Here is a 22,909-nt window from a genome sequence, read left to right as displayed (position 1 = left end):
AAGGCAATGCAGTCACTTTCAAACTAAAAGTTGAAATGGAGCCATTGATAGACTTTAAGTCAATTTGAATAAGCTTATCCTTATAAGTCCAGTATGAATTGGGTGTTTATACTGTGAGGCCATCCTATATGCAAGAAGTGACATACGTCAGTACATTAGTCCAGATTCCATTGGATGGTACCCACTGCAGAAATTGTATTATGAAGGATAAAGCATTTTGCATCAAAACCAGTGGTGATATATAGGTTGCATCTGAACAAAATATGGCTGTCTCTGTTATTGTATAATCTGAGTCCTGTAGAACACCATGGAGGCACAGAATATCCAGTTGTCTGTATGAGTTACCCTCATGGGTGGAGCTTCAGTATCATAAGATGCAAAGGGTTGTGGCACTAAATCAGTCAAGATCAATGGAAATCTGTAATGTCATGTCGCCAATGCTGCAATTTCTAGATACTCATTTCTAGAAGGAAATGAATAATTTTCTGCATTTCATATCAGGTGTTTATTCCATATGTCTATTTTGCCATAGTAGGGTAGGTTCGTAAACTTAGCCACATACAACACAATCATGTTTTGCCTGTTCAGTTTTGGGTATAGCTCAAAATGGTGAAATCCATATGGTCATGGTATTGTATTCCAAGATATAGAATGCTTGTATGATGTTTTCCTATCAGTGTCTGGATCAAAGATTCAATTGTGCCAAATCATGAGATTGCATGGGTTTATTGTGGTTGATGTTGATGTCTCCTCAGTCTACTGAACTGGCTCCTCATTCTTGTCCCAATTTGGATAATCATATACATTTTCATTTTCAAATCTGGTAGTTTTATTGTACTGGTAACCAACCATACATACATACACACATATGTGTGTGTGTGTGTGTGTGTGTGTGTGTGTGTGTGTGTGTGTGTCAAAGAATGCTGAGAAAAATTTTGTGTTTGTTAATAATTCACAGTTAAATATGGAGTCTTCCCTGCCTGGCATCTCAAATATTATTTTCCCCTTGTTCTTCATTATACTATGTAAAGATGATTTAAGAAATATATCTTTCCAGTAAATGTTGTAGGTGAATGATGCTGCTGTGATGTTTCTCCAAATCTCTGTTAAATGGCTTTTCATTGGGTTTCTTTTATTACAAATGATGTTTTTATCTTCTTCTTGCTTATTGCTGATTGTAGTTCTCATAATTGGTGCAATATGGGCATTAGTACTTCTCTATTTAACACAATATCTGTACCAAACTGTATTGATAATAGTTTCTCAATGAGCATATTTTGAGCATTGAATGCATGCCTGGTATATGTGAAATTTGGGATATAGTATTCATGGTCCCTGTATTCCGGTAGGAGTCCTTTCATGGTGCATTAAAGGAAGTCACCAATATCATACTTAACTCTTGGTTTATTTGTTACGATAGCTGTTGGTATGATAGTTAATTTTTTCATTGCTACTTTTGCTGTTGTTGTTGTTGTTGTTGATGATGATGATGATGAAGGTGATGGTGTCCCTAAAACTGATGAATTCAAAAGTATTGGTTATGGTAAGGTGAAAAATCATGCTGTTAAAAGAGCCTATGATTGGCTTATTCGGTAATATTAAATATATAGAAATCAAAAGAGGGAGTCCAAGAAACAATATCCTGGGTGCTTTAGCCCTGATCAATATCTTGGCATTGTTCCATCTCAAGTCCTTTCTTTTTCTTGTAAAAGTTTCTGTGAGACTTAATGTATAATTTGTTATTTCCTTACCTTCCCATGTGCTGTTTCTTTGTGTCTGAGCAGAAGATAAAATGTCCAGGTAGCCACAGTGCTGAATAAATTAATTCTAAAATGATTACTGTCCTGGTAAATTGTAGATCAAATATATTGGATTATGTCCTAGACACATTATGCTTATAGATCATCTAAATTTCTAAGTTTCAGATTTCCATTCTTACCTGTTTTCCAGATTGTACCACCTGATCCAGGGAACACATATTGTCTATTTAAACTTTGAGTACTTCTGTTATAAAGAATTATTCTGTGTGTTCTAGAATTATATGGTGGTTTTTCTAACTCTAAGTCTGATTTAATACCTTAAAAAAGAGGCTTTCTATAATCTTGGTCTCATAATAATTCATAGAAAAAATTTCATAGGAAAATCTTTAAATTATAATAACTTGGTTATTATACTATTATAGTTCATTCCATCTTTTTATATTACTAGCTGCAGCTGCCTTTGATGCTAGATGAATGTTTCCTTGTACGTCCATAGACTGGGACCAACTCTGGTCTTTAGATCTTGGAAATTCTGTTCCTTGATCTGGCTCAACTATGACTCAGCAAACATATCTGGCTATCAACACCAGGTTGTGTATATTGTTGTGCACAGGTATGATCTAAGACAAACTTTAGCTAATCCAAGACCTGTGCCTACATCTACAAGGATGTAGACATATAGTCCAATGAAATCTATTTGTAGTCTATAATTAAATTGTTTATGAGATCATGTTACATGTAACACTCAATGTCTTAATCTAGTTTTAAGTGCTGGATAAACGTGGCAGTCTCTAATGGCTGTTTACAAGTCTGCCAAGTTACCTGCAGGTTCCTGTTATAAAACCACTAGAAAAAAGCATATGGTCTATATGTTCCAATATTTGATGTAACCTTAGGACTTCTTCATTACTAATTATGCTAACATTCTCTGGTTTCTTAACTTGCCAGTCTGGATCCCTTTTAATACTTATTCTCATAGGGTGGTCCTCATTTAAATACGCTCTCCATTTGAACTCATTTTTTAGTGGTATGAACTTTAAAGTTACCAAGTGTGTGATATATCATCCTTGCTAATTCATTCTGAATTTGTCCCCTTACAAGTTTTAATATTCTAATCTTAACTGAACATGATGTTAATTTGTTCACTATTTCACTATTTTTATAGGGTTTTTTTCTGTATTATTTGTGTGGGTGTCTTCCTGGGCTACATAAATTTTAAAGAACTCGCTAAGTTTTGAGATTTCCACCTCTGCCTTTCTTGACAAATATCTTGGTCATTTTATTAAGGTGGTAGTTTTTCATTATATTGGAATGATATACCATTGCAAATGCACCATGAACCAAAGAAAATGTAGATTTTTTTTCCTTTTGCCTTCCTTAGCTGTTTGTCTTATAGCCAAGAGTGCTGATGTTAATTCAGCGTTTGTGCTGATTTGGTGGTTCCTTCGTCAGTAATGGCCATTCCATCCCCTAGATTAAAGGATAAAGCTTTCCATTTAGTTTTGATTCCATCGGTGGTTGATGAGCCATAATTAAACCATGAATTAGCCAAATGCTGCGACCATTCCATTGGTCCCAATAATCCAATAGGTGTCTCTTTTAAAGGAGGGGTGAGTGGTTTACAGATGGAGATTACAGGCAACTGAACTATTTCCTCAATGTGAGAAAGCACAAAAGGTCACAAAGGAATTCATATCAGTACCATTTCCAATGAAAGACTTTTCTTTACAGACCTAAGCCTGCAAAGCACACTTCCTTCCAGCAGATCCAATCCATCACTGGAATGGATGCCCTTATGACCATAGAGGGGTTGGCAATGGCTGAGTGTCAGGCCCAGAATACCTCAAAAATGATCAGATTACATTCTCAAGAGAGAGTACTTACTCTCTGCGAAAGGGAAATGTTTGCAATAGAACCCAAAGTGCAAATGTTGGTGGACTCCCTTTTGTTTTATGAAGAGTCACCATTTGCCATACTCACCAATAAATATGTTATCCACAGTTTAGGTATCATTCTGGTTCAATATCTGTCAGGATTGCATGTTCAGATATGAGCTTACTAACTGTCTTAAAAGCTTCTCTCTTTTCTTGTCCCCATAGTAAATTAAATGCCTTTCTAGTAACATTATGGAGGGGTTTGATAATAATCTGTAAATATGGTATTTGATTCCTCCAGCATGCAAACATACCAATTAGGTGTGCAACTGAATTTTTCCCTGGGACTAGGGGATAGTTAAAATATTTAAAATCTTGTCCAAGTCCATAACACACCTAAAAACTTTGTTGAGGTGTCTGGTCTTTTCACCTTGTCTTTACTGTGTTCAGCCATCATGTACCAGAATATCAGTTACTGTCTCCATATAATTATGAACAGTGTCCTTAGTTGTATACTACAATCAAAATATCATGTACATAGCTTAAAAGTATGCAATCTGATTTAGGTGGCTTTTGCAGTGATCATATTAGTGTCACATGAACAATAACTGGGGCTATTCTTATAGCCTTGAGGCACTCCTTTGAATCTGCACTGTTCATTGTTCCAGGTTAAATTAGTAAGGTCTCAAGAACAAGCATGGATTGGAATGCTAAATAAAATGTCTGATAAGTCTATGGTGCAAACAAAATTTTGGTTGTAAATCCAAAATTTTATGAATGTATCTTCTGCATCAGGTAAATTTCCCAGCAATTGTGGAGAAAGCTGATCAATGTTCCTAAGAGTCTAATGTTCACCTCCATTGACTTAGTTCCTTCTTTAATAGTCAAAGAGGACTATTGAAGTAAAAGGATTGTGAGGGTTTGATAATACTTTCCTTCAATAGCTTACTTAACATGTTAGTGACAGTTTCATCACTTCCCTTGATAGGTAATGCTTGCTTTTATTAAAAAAAAATTGTACTTGAGTGATATTGCATTCCAAGAGTATAATGTTTTTAATGTAAGGCCATTCAAAAATAATTTGGGTATGATACTTATCCACAGCAAACAATTAGATGATAGTATAAATATTGTGGGGGATATTTAGAGATCAATTGTAGAATAATTATTATATACTTACTATTCCTCCTGTAAATGATTTTTCTGCTACTCCTTCAATGTTTATATAATTTGGGAGGTTAGTCAGGGTGAGTAGCAGTTGCAAATTGTCACCTGACTTCCTGTATTTATCATCCACTTTATCTGTTGGATCTTTTCCCTGATTTTTGCTAGGATCTGTATGAAGCGTCTAGGGTTCTTTTCTAATTTTGGAGTTGTCAATACAATACATTCTTTGGTCTCCCTAGCAATCTCTTCTGGAATACTCCCCCTGGGACTGTCTTATTGGCATCTGGTCTAATTTTCCGAATGGTCTTATATTCCAGATTTTCAAAAAGTATGGAGGGTTGGGTCTGGGATAAGAAACTCTTGTCTCACCTTTCCTAAAATGGTCACATTTTAGGTGAGTTTTTCAATGGTGCTAGTTTGATTTAATTGTGTACATTACACTGGAGAGATTCTAGCTTATCTCTCTCTGGTTTTTTAGTCTGATTGAGGAAATTAATAGCTTCCCCAATCACACACAAACACAGAAACACAGACACACACACACAGAAACACAGACACACACACACACACACACACAAAAACACAGAAACACAGACACACACTGAGAGAGAGAGAAACACAGACACATACACACACAGACACACACACACACAGAAACACAGACACACACGCACACACAGAGACACAGACACACACACACAGAGAGAGAGAGAGATAAACACAGACACACACACACAAACACAGACACACACAGACACACACACACAAACACAAACACACACACACACACACACACACACACACAGGCCAGTTAACAACAAATCTCTTGACTAGCTCAGAGGCTGGGCAGTTCCAATTCTTCCAGCTGCTGGCAAACACTCCCTTCTGGTATATCTGAGGTAACATCCTTTAAAGTCTAAACCATTCATCTCTGATACCCAAAACACAACTGTGGGGAGGTGGCCACTATTGTCACTTTCCTTGATTCTCACATATCTGAGGTCCTTTAAGTCTACTCTTTCTTCTTGCTGGTCATGGTGATCTCTGCCTTCTTTCTTCTCTCACCCAGTTGTAGCCCCAGCAAAACGCTAGGTCCCACCTCAGTCTACCTGCCCAGCCACTGGCTGTACAACATTTCTTTAAGGCCAAACAAATCCAGATTAAGGTGGAAACTCTCAGCTTTTGGAGGTGAATTAAATTGAGACAGCATCAAAACTAATTCCTAACATGATAAGGGTGTTTTCCAGAGGGAACCAAGAGAGTGGGTTTAGACCAACAGGCAGGCAGCCTACCTGGTCTTCTGGCAGGGGTGGGATGGGCAGTGGGTATCTGCCTCAGGGAATAGAATGAGAGTGTCTATGGGCAGGTCCTCTACCTTGTCATCTGTAGCCTACTTGGGTGTATGTGTATTTTATAGAAGGAACTGAGATAGTAGGGAAGGTCAAACAGCAGGTGACCTACATCTCTTCTGTTAGTATAGTCTTTCATACTAGGATTCGATGATTTTTTAAAAATTTACAGTTTTTTTGTTATACCTCTCTTATCATTTCTAATTTTGTTAATTTGGATACTGTCTCTGTGCTTTCTGGGTAGTCCAGTTAAGGCTTTGTCTAACTTGTTGGTTTTCTTAAAGAACATCTCCTGGTTTTGTCTATCCTTTGTATAGATCTTTTTGTTTCTCCCCAGTTGATTTCTGCCCTGAGTTTGATTATTTCCTGCTGTCTACTCCTCTTGGGTGTATTTGCTTCCTTTTGTTCTAGAGGATTCAGAAATGAGGTCAAGCTGCTAGTGTATGCTATCTCCAGTTTCTTTTTGGAGGCACTCAGAGCTATGAGTTTTCCTCTTAGTACTGCTTTCATTGTGTCCCATAAGTTTGGATATGTTTTGCCTTCATTATAATTAAATTCTAAAGAGTCTTCAATTTCTTATTGTGATTTATTCCTTGACCAAGTTATCATTGAGTAGAGCATTGTTCAGTTAGCGTGGGTATGTGTGTCCTGCCATTTTTTTTTTGTTACTGCAAACTAGCCTCAGTAACAGTGATTGCATGAGTGCATGGGATTATTTCTATCATCTTGTATCTGTTGACCAAGTAGATAGACAGTTTTGGAGAAGGTACCATGAGGTGCTGAGAAGGAAGTAAATTCTTTTGTTTGGGATGAAATATTCTATAGACATCTGTTAAATCCATTTGGTTCATAACCTCTGTTCATTTCCCTGTGTGTCTGTTAAGTTTCTGTTTCCATGTTCTGTCCATTCATTATAGTAGAGTGCTGATATCTCCCATTATTTTTGTGGGAGGTACAATGTGTGCTTAGCACTTTAGATATTGAGAATTGAGAGTTCATCTTGGTGGATTTTTCTGTTGAAAAATATGAAGTGTCCTTCCTCAGCTTTTTTGAAAGCTTTTGGTTGAAAGTCTATTTTTTTTTCGATATTAGAATGGCAACACCAGCTTGTTTCTTGAAGTCATTTGCTGGAACCTTTTTCCCAATCTTTTCCTATGAGGAATTGTATGTTGTCACTGAGGTATGTTTCCTGTATGCAGCAAAATGCTGGATCCTGTTTATATATCAAGTCTGTTAGTCTATGTTCTATTATTGGGGAATTGAGTCCATTGATGTTGAGAGATTTTAGGGAACAATGATGGTTGTTTCCTATTATTTTTGTTGTTAGAGGTAGGATAATGTTTGTGTGGTTATCTTCTTCTTGTTAGTTGAAAGATGACTTTCTTGCTTTTTCTAGGGTGTAGTTATTCTCCTTTTGTTGGAGATTTCCAACTATTATCCATTGTAGGACATTGATTTTGTTTATATTTTGGAATACCTTGGTTTCTCCATCTATGGTAATTGAGAGTTCTGCTGGGTATAGTAGCCTGGGATGGCTTTTCAATTCTGTTAGGTTCCGTATGACAACTGCCCAGGATCTTCCTGCTTTTGTAGTCTCTGTTGAGAAGGGTGGCGTAACTCTGATAGGTCTGCCCTTATATGTTACTTGACCTTTTTCTTTTACTGCTTTTAATATTCTTTCTTTGTTTAGTGAGTTTTTTGTGTTAACTATTTTCTGTTGAAAGAAATTTGTTTTCTGGCCCAATCTTTTTGGAGTTCTGTAGGCTTCTTGTATACTTATGAGCATTTCTTACTTTAGATTAAAGAACTATTCTTTTATAATTTTGCTGAAGATATTCATTGGCCCTTTAAGTTGAGATTCTTCACCCCTTCCTATACCTATTATGCTTAGATTGATCTTCTAATTAGGTCCTGAATTTCCTGGATGTTTTTGGGTTAGGGTCTTTTTGCATTTTGCATTTTCTTTGAGTGTTGGGTCAATGTTTTCTATTGTACCTTCTACCCTTAAGATTCTCTCTTCTATCTCGTATTCTGTTGATCATGCTTGAGTCTATGAAACCTGATCTCTTTCCTAGGATTTCTATCTCTAGGGTTGTCTTGCTTTTTTATTTCTTTATTGTTTCTATTTCCATTTTTAGATCCTGAATGATTTGTTCAATTCCTTCACTTGTTTGGTTGTATTTTCCTGTGATTCTTTTTAATTGCATTTTTTGTTTACATTTTAAATGTTATCCTATTTCCTGGTTTCCCCTCCAAAAATCCACTACACCACCCCCCTGATATTCTACGAGGGAGATTTCACACTCACCCACCCTCGACCTCCAACTCCCACACTGACTTTCTGCTACACTGGGACGTCAAGACTTGCCAAGACCCACTGATGCCCCAAAAGTTCATCCCCTGCTACATATGGGAATGAGGCAACAGGTCAATCCCTGTGCTCTCTTGGGATGGTGGTTTAGTCCCTGGGAGCTCTGGGGAGTCTGGTTGGTTGATATTGTGTTCATCTGATGGGGTTGCAAATCCATTTAGTTCTTTCTCTAACTCCTCCATTGTGGACCCTGTTCTCAGTTCAATGGTTGGCTGTGAGCAACACCTGTGTGTTTGTAAGTCTTTGGCAGAGCCTCTCAGGACACAGGCTCCTCTCATCATGCACTTCTTCGCCTCTGCAATATTGTCTGGGTTTGGTTGCTGTATATGGGATGCAACCCCATGTGGGGCAGTCTCTGGAAGGCCTTTCAGTCTCTATATCACATTTTCTCTTCATATTTCCTCCTGACAATAATTGTGTTCCCTGTCTAAGAAGTTCTGAAACACACACACTTTGGTCTTCTTGACCTTGATGTGGTCTGTGAATTGTTATCTTGGGCATTCCCAGCTTTTGGTCTAAAATCAGCTTATCAGTGAGTACATACCATGGGTGTTTATTTGTGATTGAATTACAGTACTCAGGATGATATTTTTGAATTATATCCATTTGCTTAAGAATTTGATGAAGACATTGCTTTTAATAGCTGAGTAGTATTCCAATGTGTAAATGAATCACACTTTCTGAATCGATTCCTCTGTTGAAGGGCATCTGGCTTCTTTCCAGCTTCTGGCTATTATAAATAAGGCTTCTATGAACATAGTGGAGCATGTGTACTTGTTATATATTGGAACATCATTTAGGTATATGCCCAGGAGTGGTATATATACCCTATATATACTATGGGTAGTACTATGGCCAATTTTCTGAGGAACAACCAGACTGATTTCCAGAGTGGTTGAACCAGTTTGCAATCCCACCAAGAATGGAGGAGTGTTCCTCTATTTCCACATCCTGGCCAGCATATGCTGTCACGTGAGTTTTTAAACATAGGTATTCTGAATCTTGTGAGGTGGAATCCCAGAGTTGTTTTAATTTGAATTTCCCTGATGACTAATGATGTTGAACATTTTCTTTAGGTGCTTCTGAGGCATTCAATATTCCTCAGTTGAGAATTCTGTGTTTAGTTCTGTACCTTGATATTTAATAGGGTTATTTGATTATCTGGAGTCTAACTTCTTGAGTTCTTTGTATATATTGGATACTAGCCTTCTATCAGATGTAGGATTAGTAAAGATCTTTTCCTAATCTGTTGGTTGCTCTTTATTCTAATGAGAGTTTCCTTTGCCTTATGGGAACTTTGCAATTTTATGAGGTCTCATTTGTCGAAACATGATGTTACCACATAAGTCATTGGTCCTCTGTTCAGGAAATTTTCCCCTGTGACTGTGTGTTCAAGGTTCTTTCGCACTTTGTCTTCTATTAGTTTGAGTGTATCTGGTTTTATGTGGAGGTGCTTGATCATCATGAACTTTAGCTTGGTACAAGGTGAAAAGAATAGATTAATTTGCATTCTTCTACATGATGACCTCCAGTTGAACCAGCACGAACTGTTGAAAATGTTGTGCTTTTCCCACTGGATGATTTTAGCTCCTTTGTCAAAGATCAAGTGACCATAGGTGTGTGGGTTCTTTTCTGGTTCTTCAATTCTATTCCATTGATCTATATGCCTGTCTCTATACCAATACCATAAATATTGCTCTAAAATACAGTTGGACATTAAGGATGGTGATGCCCCCAGGAGTTCTTTTACTGATGACGATAACTTTGGCTATTCTTGAATTTTTGTTTTTCCAAATGAATTTGCAAATTGCTCTTTCTAACTCTGTGAAGGATGGACTTTGGATTTTGATGGGAATTGCATTGAATCTATAAATTGATTTCGGCAAAAATGTTCATTTTTCCTATATCAATTCTGACAATCCATGAGAATGGGAGATTTCTCCCTCTTGTGAAATCTTCGATTTCTTTCTTCAGAGACTCAAAGTTCTTTTAATACAGATCTTTCACTTGCTTGGTTGGAGTCATACCAAGGTATTTTATATTATCTGTGACTATTATGAAGGGTGTCATCATTTCCCTGATTTCTTTCTCAGCCTGTTTGTCGTTTGAGTAGAGGAAGGTTACTGATTTGTTTGAGTTAATTGTATATCCAGCCACTTTGCTAAAGTTGTATATCAGCTCTAGGAGTTCTCTGGTGGAATTTTGGGGGTCATGTAAGTATACTATCATATCATCTGTGAATAATGATATGCTGACTTTTTCTTTTCCTATTTGTATCCCTTTAAACCCTTTTTGTTGTCTAACTACTCTGGCTAGGACTTCAAGTACTATACTGAATAGGTAAGGAGAGAGTGGCAGCCTTGTCTAGTCCCGGATTTTAGTGGGATTACTTCAAGTTTCTCTCCATTTAGTTTGATGTTGACTACTGGTTTGCTGTATATTGCTTTTACTGTGTTTAGGTATAGGCCTTGAATTCCTCATCTTTTCAAGACTTTTACCATGAAGGGGTGTTGAATTTTGTGAAAAGTCTTTGCAGCATCTAATGAGTTGATCACATGAGCTTTTTCTTTGGGTTGGTTTACATAGAGGATTACATTGATAGATTTCTGTATATTGGACAATCCTGTCATCCATGGAATGAAGCCTAGTATATCATGATGGATGATCATTTTAATGTGTTCTTCGATTCCATTTTCGAGAACCTTATTGAGTATTTTGACATCAATATTCACAAGTGAAAGTGGTCTGAAGTTCTCTTTCTTTGTTGGGTCTTTGTGTGGTTTAGGTATAAGCCTAATTGTGACTTTATAGAATGAATTTGGTAGTGTTCCTTCTGTTTTTCTTTTGAACAATGGTTTGCAGAATATTGGTAATAGGTCTTCTATGAAAGTCTGATACAGTTGAGTACTAAAGACATCTGGTTCTGAGATTTTTTTGGTTGGGAGAATTTTTTTCTCCATCTTTATTGAATTGGGTATTTCTTATTGACATTTCAAATGTTTTTATATTTCCCAGTTTCCAAGCCAACATCCCCCAATCCTTCCCCCTCCCCTTCTATGTGGGTGTTCTGCACCCCATCCTCCCCCCACTACAGCTCCCCCCAATAATCCTGTTCACTCGGGGTTCATATTGGCATGACCAAGGGCTTCCCCTTCTACTGGTGCCCTTATTAGACTATTCATTGCTACCTATGCAGTTGGAGCCCAGGTTCAGTCCATGTATAGTCTTTGTGTAGTAGCTCAGTCCCTGGAAGCTCTGGTTGTTTGGCATTGTTGTTCATATGGGGTCTCAAGCCTCTTCAAGCTCTTTCAGTCCTTTCTCTGATTCCTTCAACAGGGGTCCCATTCTCAGTTTAGTGGTTTGCTGCTGTAATTTGCCTATGTATTTGCCATATTCTGGCCATGTCTCTCAAGAGAGATCTACATCCGGTTATTGTCAGCCTGCCCTTCTTTGCTTCATACATCTTATCTAGTTTGGTGGCTGTATATATGTGGGCCACATGTGGGGCAGGATCTGAATGGGCGTTCCTTCAGCCTCTGTTCTATACTTTGCCTCTCTATCCCCTCCCAAGGGTATTCTTGTTCCCCTTTTAAAGAAGGAGTGAAGCATTCACATTTTGGTCATCCTTCTTGAGTTTCATGTGTTCTGTGAATCTAGGATAATTCAAGTATTTGGGATAATATCCACATCTCAATGAGTGCATGCCATCTGTGTTTTTCTGTGATTGGGTTACCTCAGTCAGGATGATATTTTCCAGTTCCATCCATTTGCCTATGAATTTCATAAAGTCATCATTATTGATAGCGGAGTAATATTCCATTGTGTAGATGTACTATATTTTCTGTATCCATTCCTCTATTGAAGGACATCTGGATTCTTTACAGTTTCTGGCTATTATAAATAAGGCTGCTATAAACATAGTGGAGCATGTGTCTTTATTATATGTTGGGGCATCTTTTGGGAATATGCCCAAGAGTAGTATAGCTGGGTCCTCAGGTAGTGCAATGTACAATTTTCTGAGGAACCTCCAGACTGATTTCCAGAGTGGTTGTACCAGTTTGCAATCCCACCAACAGTGGAAGAGGGTTTCTTTTTTTCCACATCCTCGCCAACACCTACAGTCACCAGAGTTCGTTATTTTAGCCATTTTGACTGGTGTGAGGGTGAATCTCAAGGTTCTTCTGATTTGCATTTCCCTTATGACTAAAGATGTTGAACATTTCTTTAGGCGCTTCTCAGCCATTTGGCATTCCTCAGCTGAGAATTCTTTGTTTAGATATGAACCCCATTTTTAATAGGGTTATTTGTCTCCCTGCAGTCTAACTTCATGAGTTCTTTGTATATTTTGGATATAAGCCCTCCATCAGTTGTAGAATTGGCAAAGATCTTTATGGGTGGGAGACTTTTACAGATTGCTTCTATTTCTTTAGGAGACATGGGACTGTGTAGATTGTTTATCTGATCCTGATTTATCTTTAATACCCAATATCTGTCTAGAAAATTGTCCATTTCATCCACATTTTCCAGATTTTGTTGAGTATAGGCTTTTGTACTAGAATCTGATGATGTTGTTAATTCACACAGTTTTTTTTATTAACTTGAGTATTTCTTGTATACATTTCGAGTGTTATTCCCTTTCCCAGTTTCCGAGCAAACATCCCCCTCCCCCCTCCCCTTCCTTATGGGTGTTCCCCTCCCAACCCTCCCCCCATTGCCGCCCTCCCCCCCATAGTCTAGTTCACTGGGGGTTCAGTATTAGCAGGACCCAGGGCTTCCCCTTCCACTGGTGCTCTTACTAGGATATTCATTGCTACCTATGGGGTCAGAGTCCAGGGTCAGTCCATGTATAGTCTTTAGGTAGTGGCTTAGTCCCTGGAAGCTCTGGTTGCTTGACATTGTTGTACTTTTGGGGTCTCGAGCCCCTTCAAGCTCTTCCAGTTCTTTCTCTGATTCCTTCAATGGGGAACCTATTCTCAGTTCAGTGGTTTGCTGCTGGCATTCGCCTCTGTATTTGCTGTATTCTGGCTGTGTCTCTCAGGAGCGATCTACATCCGGCTCCTGTTGGTCTGCACTTCTTTGCTTCATCCATCTTGTCTAATTGGGTGGCTGTATATGTATGGGCCACATGTGGGGCAGGCTCTGAATGGGTGTTCCTTCAGTCTCTGTTTTAATCTTTGCCTCTCCCTTCCCTGCCAAGGGTATTCTTTTTCCTCATTTAAAGAAGGAGTGAAGCATTCACATTTTGATCATCCGTCTTGAGTTTCCTTTGTTCTAGGGATCTAGGGTAATTCAAGCATTTGGGATAATAGCCACTTATCAATGAGTGCATACCATGTATGTCTTTCTGTGATTGGGTTAGCTCACTCAGGATGATATTTTCCAGTTCCAACCATTTGCCTACGAATTTCATAAAGTCGTTGTTTTTGATAGCTGAGTAATATTCCATTGTGTAGATGTACCACATTTTCTGTATCCGTTCCTCTGTTGAAGGGCATCTGGGTTCTTTCCAGTTTCTGGCTATTATAAATAAGGCTGCAATGAACATAGTGGACCACGTGTCTCTTTTATATGTTGAGGCATCTTTTGGGTATATGCCCAAGAGAGGTATAGCTGGATCCTCAGGCAGTTCAATGTCCAGTTTTCTGAGGAACCTCCAGACTGATTTCCAGAATGGTTGTACCACTCTGCAATCCCACCAACAATGGAGGAGTGTTCCTCTTTCTCCACATCCTCGCCAGCATCTGCTGTCACCTGAGTTTTTGATCTTAGCCATTCTCACTGGTGTGAGGTGAAATCTCAGGGTTGTTTTGATTTGCATTTCCCTTATGACTAAAGATGTTGAACATTTCTTTAGGTGTTTCTCAGCCATTCGGCATTCCTCAGCTGTGAATTCTTTGTTTAGCTCTGAACCCCATTTTTTAATAGGGTTATTTGTTTCCCTGCGGTCTAACTTCTTGAGTTCTTTGTATATTTTGGATATAAGGCCTCTATCTGTTGTAGGATTGGTAAAGATCTTTTCCCAATCTGTTGGTTGCCGTTTTGTCCTAACCACAGTGTCCTTTGCCTTACAGAAGCTTTGCAGTTTTATGAGATCCCATTTGTCGATTCTTGATCTTAGAGCATAAGCCATTGGTGTTTTCTTCAGGAAATTTTTTCCAGTGCCCATGTGTTCCAGATGCTTCCCTAGTTTTTCTTCTATTAGTTTGAGTGTGTCTGGTTTGATGTGGAGGTCCTTGATCCACTTGGACTTAAGCTTTGTACAGGGTGATAAGCATGGATCGATCTGCATTCTTCTACCTGTTGCCCTCCAGCTGAACCAGCACCATTTGCTGAAAATGCTATCTTTTTTCCATTGGATGGTTTTGGCTCCTTTGTCAAAAATCAAGTGACCATAGGTGTGTGGGTTCATTTCTGGGTCTTCAATTCTATTCCATTGGTCTATCTGTCTGCAATACTGCTTGAGTTCAGGGATAGTGATTCCCCCTGAAGTCCTTTTATTGTTGAGGATAGCTTTAGCTATCCTGGGTTTTTGTTATTCCAGATGAATTTGCAAATTGTTCTGTCTAACTCTTTGAAGAATTGGATTGGTATTTTGATGGGGATTGCATTGAATCTGTAGATTGCTTTTGGTAAAATGGCCATTTTTACTATATTAATCCTGCCAATCCATGAGCATGGGAGATCTTTCCATCTTCTGAGGTCTTCTTCAATTTCTTTCCTCAGTGTCTTGAAGTTCTTATTGTACAGATCTTTTACTTGCTTTGTTAAAGTCACACCGAGGTACTTTATATTATTTGGGTCTATTATGAAGGGTGTCGTTTCCCTAATTTCTTTCTCAGCTTGTTTCTCTTTTGTATAGAGGAAGGCAACTGATTTATTTGAGTTAATTTTATACCCAGCCACTTTGCTGAAGTTGTTACTCAGCTTTAGTAGTTCTCTGGTGGAACTTTTGGGATCACTTAAATATACTATCATATCATCTGCAAATAGTGATATTTTGACCTCTTCTTTTCCGATCTGTATCCCCTTGACCTCCTTTTGTTGTCTGATTGCTCTGGCTAGAACTTCAAGAACTATATTGAATAAGTAGGGAGAGAGTGCGCAGCCTTGTCTAGTCCCTGATTTTAGTGGGATTGCTTCAAGTTTCTCTCCATTTAGTTTAATGTTAGCAACTGGTTTCCTGTATATGGCTTTTACTATGTTTAGGTATGGGCCTTGAATTCCTATTCTTTCCAGGACTTTTATCATGAAGGGGTGTTGAATTTTGTCAAATGCTTTCTCAGCATCTAATGAAATGATCATGTGGTTCTGTTCTTTCAGTTTGTTTATATAATGGATCAGGTTGATGGTTTTCCGTATATTAAACCATCCCTGCATGCCTGGGATGAAGCCTACTTGATCATGGTGGATGATTGTTTTGATGTGCTCTTGAATTCGGTTTGCCAGAATTTTGTTGAGTATTTTTGCGTCGATATTCATAAGGGAAATTGGTCTGAAGTTCTCTTTCTTTGTTGTGTCTTTGTGTGGTTTAGGTATAAGAGTAATTGTGGCTTCGTAGAAGGAATTCGGTAGGGCTCCATCTGTTTCAATTTTGTGGAATAGTTTGGATAATATTGGTATGAGGTCTTCTATGAAGGTTTGATAGAATTCTGCACTAAACCCGTCTGGACCTGGGCTCTTTTTGGTTGGGAGACCTTTAATGACTGCTTCTATTTCCTTAGGAGTTATGGGGTTGTTTAATTGGTTTATCTGCTCCTGATTTAACTTCGCTACCTGGTATCTGTCTAGGAAATTGTCCATTTCCTGAAGATTTTCAAGTTTTGTTGAATATAGGTTTTTATAGTAAGATCTGATGATTTTTTGAATTTCCTCTGAATCTGTACTTATGTCTCCCTTTTCATTTCTGATTTTGTTAATTTGGACGCACTCTCTGTGTCCTCTCGTTAGTCTGGCTAAGGGTTTATCTATCTTGTTGATTTTCTCAAAGAACCAACTTTTGGTTCTGCTGATTCTTTCTATGGTCCTTTTTGTTTCTACTTGGTTGATTTCAGCTCTGAGTTTGATTATTTCCTGCCTTCTACTCCTTCTGGGTGTATTTGCTTCCTTTTATTCTAGAGCTTTTAGGTCTGCTGTCAAGCTGCTGACATATGCTCTTTCCTGTTTCTTTCTGCAGGCACTCAGCGCTATGAGTTTTCCTCTTAGCACAGCTTTCATTGTGTCCCATTAGTTTGGGTATGTTGTACCTTCATTTTCATTAAATTCTAAAAAGTTTTTAATTTCTTTCTTTATTTCTTCCTTGACTAGGTTATCATTGAGTAGAGCATTGTTCAATTTCCACGTATACGTGGGCATTCTTCCCTTATTGTTATTGAAGAGCAGTTTTAGGCCGTGGTGGTCCGATAGCACGCATGGGATTATTTCTATCTTTCTGTACCTGTTGAGGCCCGTTTTTTGACCAATTATATGGTCAATTTTGGAGAAACTACCATGAGGAGCTGAGAAGAAGGTATATCCTTTTGCTTTAGGATAGAATGTTCTATAAATATCCGTTAAGTCCATTTGGCTCATGACTTCTCTTAGTCTGTCGACATCACTGTTTAATTTCTGTTTCCATGATCTGTCCATTGATGAGAGTGGGGTGTTGAAATCTCCCACTATTATTGTGTGGGGTACAATGTGTGTTTTGAGCTTTAGTAAGGTTTCTTTTACGTATGTAGGTGCCCTTGTATTTGGGGCATAGATATTTAGGATTGAGAGTTCATCTTGGTGGATTTTTCCTTTGAAGAATATGAAGTGTCCTTCCTTATCTTTTTTGATGACTTTTAGTTGGAAATTGATTTTATTTGATATTAGAATGGCTACTCCAGCTTGCTTCTTCTGACCATTTGCTTGGAAAATTGTTTTCCAGCCTTCACTCTGAGGTAGTGTCTGTCTTTGTCTCTGAGGTTTGTTTCCTGTAGGCAGCAGAATGCAGGGTCCTCGTTGCGTATCCAGTTTGTTAATCTGTTTCTTTTTATTGGGGATTTGAGGCCATTAATGTTGAGAGTATTAAGGAATAGTGATTATTGCTTCCTGTTATATTCATATTTGGATGTGAGGTTATGTTTGTGTGCTTTCATTCTCTTTGTTTTGTTGCCAAGACGATTAGTTTCTTGCTTCTTCTAGGGTATAGCTTGCCTCCTTATGTTGGGCTTTACCATTTATTATCCTTTGTAGTGCTGGATTTGTAGAAAGATATTGTGTAAATTTGGTTTTGTCATGGAATATCTTGGTTTCTCCATCTATGTTAATTGAGAGTTTTGCAGGATACAGTAACCTGGGCTGGCATTTGTGTTCTCTTAGGGTCTGTATGACATCAGTCCAGGATCTTCTGGCCTTCATAGTTTCTGGCGATAAGTCTGGTGTGATTCTGATAGGTCTGCCTTTATATGTTACTTGACCTTTTTCCCTTACTGCTTTTAATATTCTTTCTTTATTTTGTGCGTTTGGTGTTTTGACAATTATGTGACGGGAGGTGTTTCTTTTCTGGTCCAATCGATTTGGAGTTCTGTAGGCTTCTTGTATGTCTATGGGTATCTCTTTTTTTAGGTTAGGGAAGTTTTCTTCTATGATTTTGTTGAAGATATTTACTGGTCCTTTGAGCTGGGAATCTTCACCCTCTTCTATACCTATTATCCTTAGGTTTGATCTTCTCATTGAGTCCTGGATTTCCTGTATGTTTTGGACCAGTAGCTTTTTCCGCTTTACATTATCTTTGACAGTTGAGTCAATGATTTCTATGGAATCTTCTGCTCCTGAGATTCTCTCTTCCATCTCTTGTATTCTGTTGGTGAAGCTTGTATCTACAGCTCCTTGTCTCTTCTTTTGGTTTTCTATATCCAGGGTTGTTTCCATGTGTTCTTTCTTGATTGCTTCTATTTCCATTTTTAATTCCTTCAACTGTTTGATTGTGTTTTCTTGGAATTCTTTCAGGGATTTTTGCGATTCTTTCAGGGATTTTTGCGATTCCTCTCTGTAGGCTTCTACTTGTTTATTAATGTTTTCCTGTGTTTCCCTAAGGGAGTTCTTCACATCTTTCTTGAAGTCCTCCAGCATCATGATCAAATATGATTTTGAAACTAGATCTTGCTTTTCTGGTGTGTTTGGATATTCCATGTTTGTTTTCGTGGGAGAATTGGGCTCCGATGATGCCATGTAGTCTTGGTTTCTGTTGCTTGTGTTCCTGTGCTTGCCTCTCGCCATCAGATTATCTCTAGTGTTACTTTGTTCTGCTATTTCTGACAGTGGCTAGGCTGTCCTGTCCTATAAGCCTGTGTGTCAGGAGTGCTGTAGATCTGATTTCCTCTCTTTCAGTCAGTTATGGGGACAGAGTGTTCTGCTTTCGGGCGTGTAGTTTTTCCTCTCTACAGGTCTTCAGCTGTTCCTGTGGGCCTGTTTCTTGAGTTCACCAGGCAGCTTTCTTGCAGCAGAAAAGTTGGTCTTACCTGTGGTCCCGAGGCTCAAGTTCGCTCGCCGGGTGCTGCCCACGGGCTCTTTGCGGCGGCAGCAACCAGGAAGACCTGTGCCGCCCCTTCCGGGAGCTTATGCAGCCTCAGGAGTGCCCACCTGACCAGGCGGAGAGGTCTCTTTCCCACGGGGTCTGGGAGCAGAGAGCTGCTGCGGGCCGGGATCTGCGAGTGTGGGACTTCCGGTAAACACAGGACGTGCCCGGTTCTAGAGGAATTCTGCCTCTGTGTGTCCCGATTTCATTAGCCAGCCTTCTTGCAACAGACAAGTTGGTCTTACCTGTGGTCCCGAGGCTCAAGTTTGCTCGCAGGGTGCTGCCCACGGGCTCTCTGCGGCGGCAGCAACCAGGAAGACCTGTGCCGCCCCTTCTGGGAGCTTCAGTGCACCAGGGTTCCAGATGGCCTTTGGTGTTTTCCTCTGGCGTCCGAGATGTATGTACAGAGAGCAGTCTCTTCTGGTTTCCCAGGCTTGTCTGCCTCTCTGAAGGTTTAGCTCTCCCTCCCATGGGATTTGGGTGCAGAGGACTGTTTATCCGGTCTGTTTCCTTCAGGTTCCGGCGGTGTCTCAGGCAGGGGTCCTGCTGCTCCTGGGCCCTCCCCCACGGGAGCCCAGAGGCCTTATACAGTTTCCTCTTGGGCCAGGGATTCACACAGTTTTTTTTATTATGTCTCTCTTATCATTTCTAATTTTGTTAATTGGATACTAATCTCTGTGACTTCTGGTTAGTCTTGTTGAGGGTTTGTCTATCTTGTTGGTTTTCTCAAAGAACCAGCTTCTGGTTTTTTCGATCCTCTGTATAGTTCTTTTTGTTTCTCCTCGGTTGATTTCTGCCTTGAGTTTGATTATTTCCTGCCCGCTACTCCTCTTGGGTATATTTGCTTCTTTTGGTTCTAGAGCTTTCAGGTATGAGGTCAAGCTGCTAGTGTATGCGCTCTCCAGTTTCTTTTTGGAGCCACTGAGAGCTATGAGTTTTCCTCTTAGCACTGCTTTCATTGTGTCCCATAAATTTTGGGTATGTTGTGCATTCATTACAATTAAATTCTAAAAAAGTTTTAATTTCTTTTTTATGTCCTCCAAGTTATCATTGAGTAGAGCATTGTTCAGCTTTCATGGGTCTGTGGGTCTGTTATTATGTTATTAGTGAAGAACAGCCTTACTCCATGGTGATCTGATAGGATGCATGGGATTATGTCTATCATGCTCTAATGTTGAGGCTTGTTTTGTCATCGAGGTCAAGAAGGTCAATTTTGGAGAAGGTACCATGAATGCTGATAAGAAGGTGTATTCTTTTGTTTTAGGATGAAATATTCTACAGATTTCTGTTAAATCCATTTGCTTCATAACATGTGTTTGTTTCAAAATATCTCTGTTTAGGTTCTGTTTCAATGATCTGTCCATTACAGTGGAGTGTTGAAGTCTCCTACTATTATTGTGTGTCACGCATGGATGCTTTGAACTTTAGTAAAGTTTATTTTATGAATGTATTTGCCCTTGCATTTATGCCATAGATGCTCAGGATTGAAAGTTCATCTTGGTAAACTTTCTTTGAGGGGTATGAACTATTCTTTATGGTTTTTTATAAGTTTTAATTGAAAGTCAATTTTATTTGATATGAGAATGGCTACTCCAGTTTGTTTCTTGGGAACATTTGCTTGGAAACTTTTTCCAAGCCTTTTAGTCTAAGAAAGTGTCTCTCCTTGTCACTGAGGTGTATTTCCTGTGTGCAGTAAAATGCAGGGTCCTGTTTAACTACCCAGGCTGTTAGTCTTTGTCTTTTTATTGAGGAATTGAGTCCATTGATGCTGAGAGATATTAGGAACCAATGATTATTGTTTCCTACCATTTTGCTGTTAGAGGTAGAATTAAATTTAGGATATCTTCTTTTTGGGTTAGTTGATAGAAGATTACATTCTGGTTTTTTCTAGAATGTAGCTTCCCTACTTGTGTTAAGGTTTTCCGTTTATTATCCTTTGTAAGGCTGCATCTGTGGAAAGATATTGGGTAAATTTGATTTTGTCATGGAATATCTTGGTTTCTCCATCTATGTTAATGGAGAGTTTTGCTGCATATAGTACCTTGGGCTGGCATTTGGGTTCTCCTAGGTTCTGTATGACATCTGCCCAGGATCTTCCTGCTTTCACAGTCTCTGTTGAGAAGTCTGGTGTAATTCTGATAGGTCTGTCTCAATATGTTATTTGACCTTTCTTTCTTACTGCTCTTAATATTCTTTGTTTAGTGCATTTGGTGTTTTGATTATAATGTGATGGGAGGAATTTCTTTTCTGGTCCAATCTGTCTGGAGTTCTGTGGGCTTCTTGTATGCTTACAGGCATCTCTTTCTTTAGATTAGGGAAGTTTTCTTCTGTAATTTTTTTAAAGATATTTACTGGCCCTTTGAGTTGGGAATCTTCACTTTCTTCTATACCTATTATCCTTAGGTTTGCTCTTCTCATTGTGTCCTGGATTTCCTGGATGTTTTGGGTTAGGATTTTTTGTGTTGTGCATTTTGAGTGTTGTGTCAATATTTTCTATGGTATCTTATGCCCCTGAAATTCTCTCTTCTATCTCTTGTATTCGGTCGGTGATGCTTGCATGTATGAGTTCTGATCTCTTTCCTAGGTTGTCTATCTCCAGGGTTGTCTCCCTTTGTGATTTCTTTATTGTTTCTTTTTTCCATTTTTGTTTCCTGGATGGTTTTATTCAATTCCTTCACCTGTTTGGTTTGTTTTCCAGTAATGCTTTAAGGGATTTTTGTGTTTCCTTTTAAAGGGCTTCTACCAGTTTACCTGTGTTTTCCTATATTTATTTCATTGACTTATTTATGCTTTCCTAAAGTCACTTAACATCATCATAAGGTGTGATTTTAAAAGAGAATACTGGACTTTCTGTGGTGTGAGAACTGGCTTCTGAATTTGCCAAGTGGCCTTGGTGTGTGCTGCTTATTTTCTTCCACTTGCCTCTCATCATCTGTTTATCTCTGGGATTAGCTGATCTTGCTGTCTCTTATAGTGGTTTGACCCTCCTGTAAGCTTGTGTGTCAGTACTCCTGGGACACCAGCTCTCAAGGTGGGATCTGGTATTGATGCAGAAACAGGCAGGTAGATCAATGGAATAGAATTGAAGAACCAGAAATAAACCACATACCTATGGTCACTTGATCTTTGACAAAGGAGCAAAACCATTCAATGGAAAAACACAGCATTTACAACATATAGTGCTGGTTCAACTGCAAGTCAGCATGTAAAAGAATGCAAATTTATCCATTCTTTTCACTTTGTACAAAGCTAAAGTCCTTGATGATCAAGCACATCCACATAAAACCAGATACACTCAAACTAATAGAATAAAAAAATGGAAAGAGCCTTTAAGACACAGGCACAGGGAAAATTTTGAGGAACAGAACACCAATGGCTTATGTTCCAAGATCAAGAATCAACAAATAGGACCTCAGAAAACTGAAAAGTTTCTGTAAGGCAAAGGAAGCTCTCATTAGGACAAAAGAGCAACCAACAGATTGGGAACAGATATTTACCAATCCTACATCTAATAGAGTGCTAATATCCAATGTATACAAAGAACTCAAGAAGTTAGACTCCAGAGAATCAAATAACCCTATTAAATAACAGGGTACAGGGCTAAACAAAGAATTCTCAAATGAGGAATATCAAATGCCTGAGAAGAACCTAAAAATGTTCAGGATCATTAGTCATCGGGGAAATGCAAATCAAAACAACTCTGAGATTCCACCTCACACCAGGCAGAATACCTAAGATTGAAAAGCCAGGTGACACCATACACTGGCATGGATGTGAAGAAAATGAAACACTCCATTGGTCCTGCATCTATTGTTGCTGGAACTGAAAGCTGGCACAGACACTCGGGG

At 38.8% G+C, this 22,909-nt stretch overlaps 1 protein-coding gene across 1 annotated transcript in view; it reads left to right on the top strand.

Moving 5' to 3' along the window:
- The window catches only part of Vom2r60 (vomeronasal 2 receptor, 60), a 106,395-nt gene that overhangs the window by 7,276 nt on the left and 76,210 nt on the right, over positions 1-22,909 (top strand). Inside the window, exon 2 of the mRNA NM_001099480.1 lies at positions 22,260-22,302. Coding sequence (NP_001092950.1) covers positions 22,260-22,302 — 43 coding nt within the window. The remainder of the gene's footprint in view (positions 1-22,259; positions 22,303-22,909) is intronic.

Source organism: Rattus norvegicus, chromosome 12 (assembly GCF_036323735.1).
Source record: "Rattus norvegicus strain BN/NHsdMcwi chromosome 12, GRCr8, whole genome shotgun sequence".
NCBI classification, from domain to species: domain Eukaryota; kingdom Metazoa; phylum Chordata; class Mammalia; order Rodentia; family Muridae; genus Rattus; species Rattus norvegicus.
This window is presented reverse-complemented; position numbering and strand designations above follow the sequence as displayed.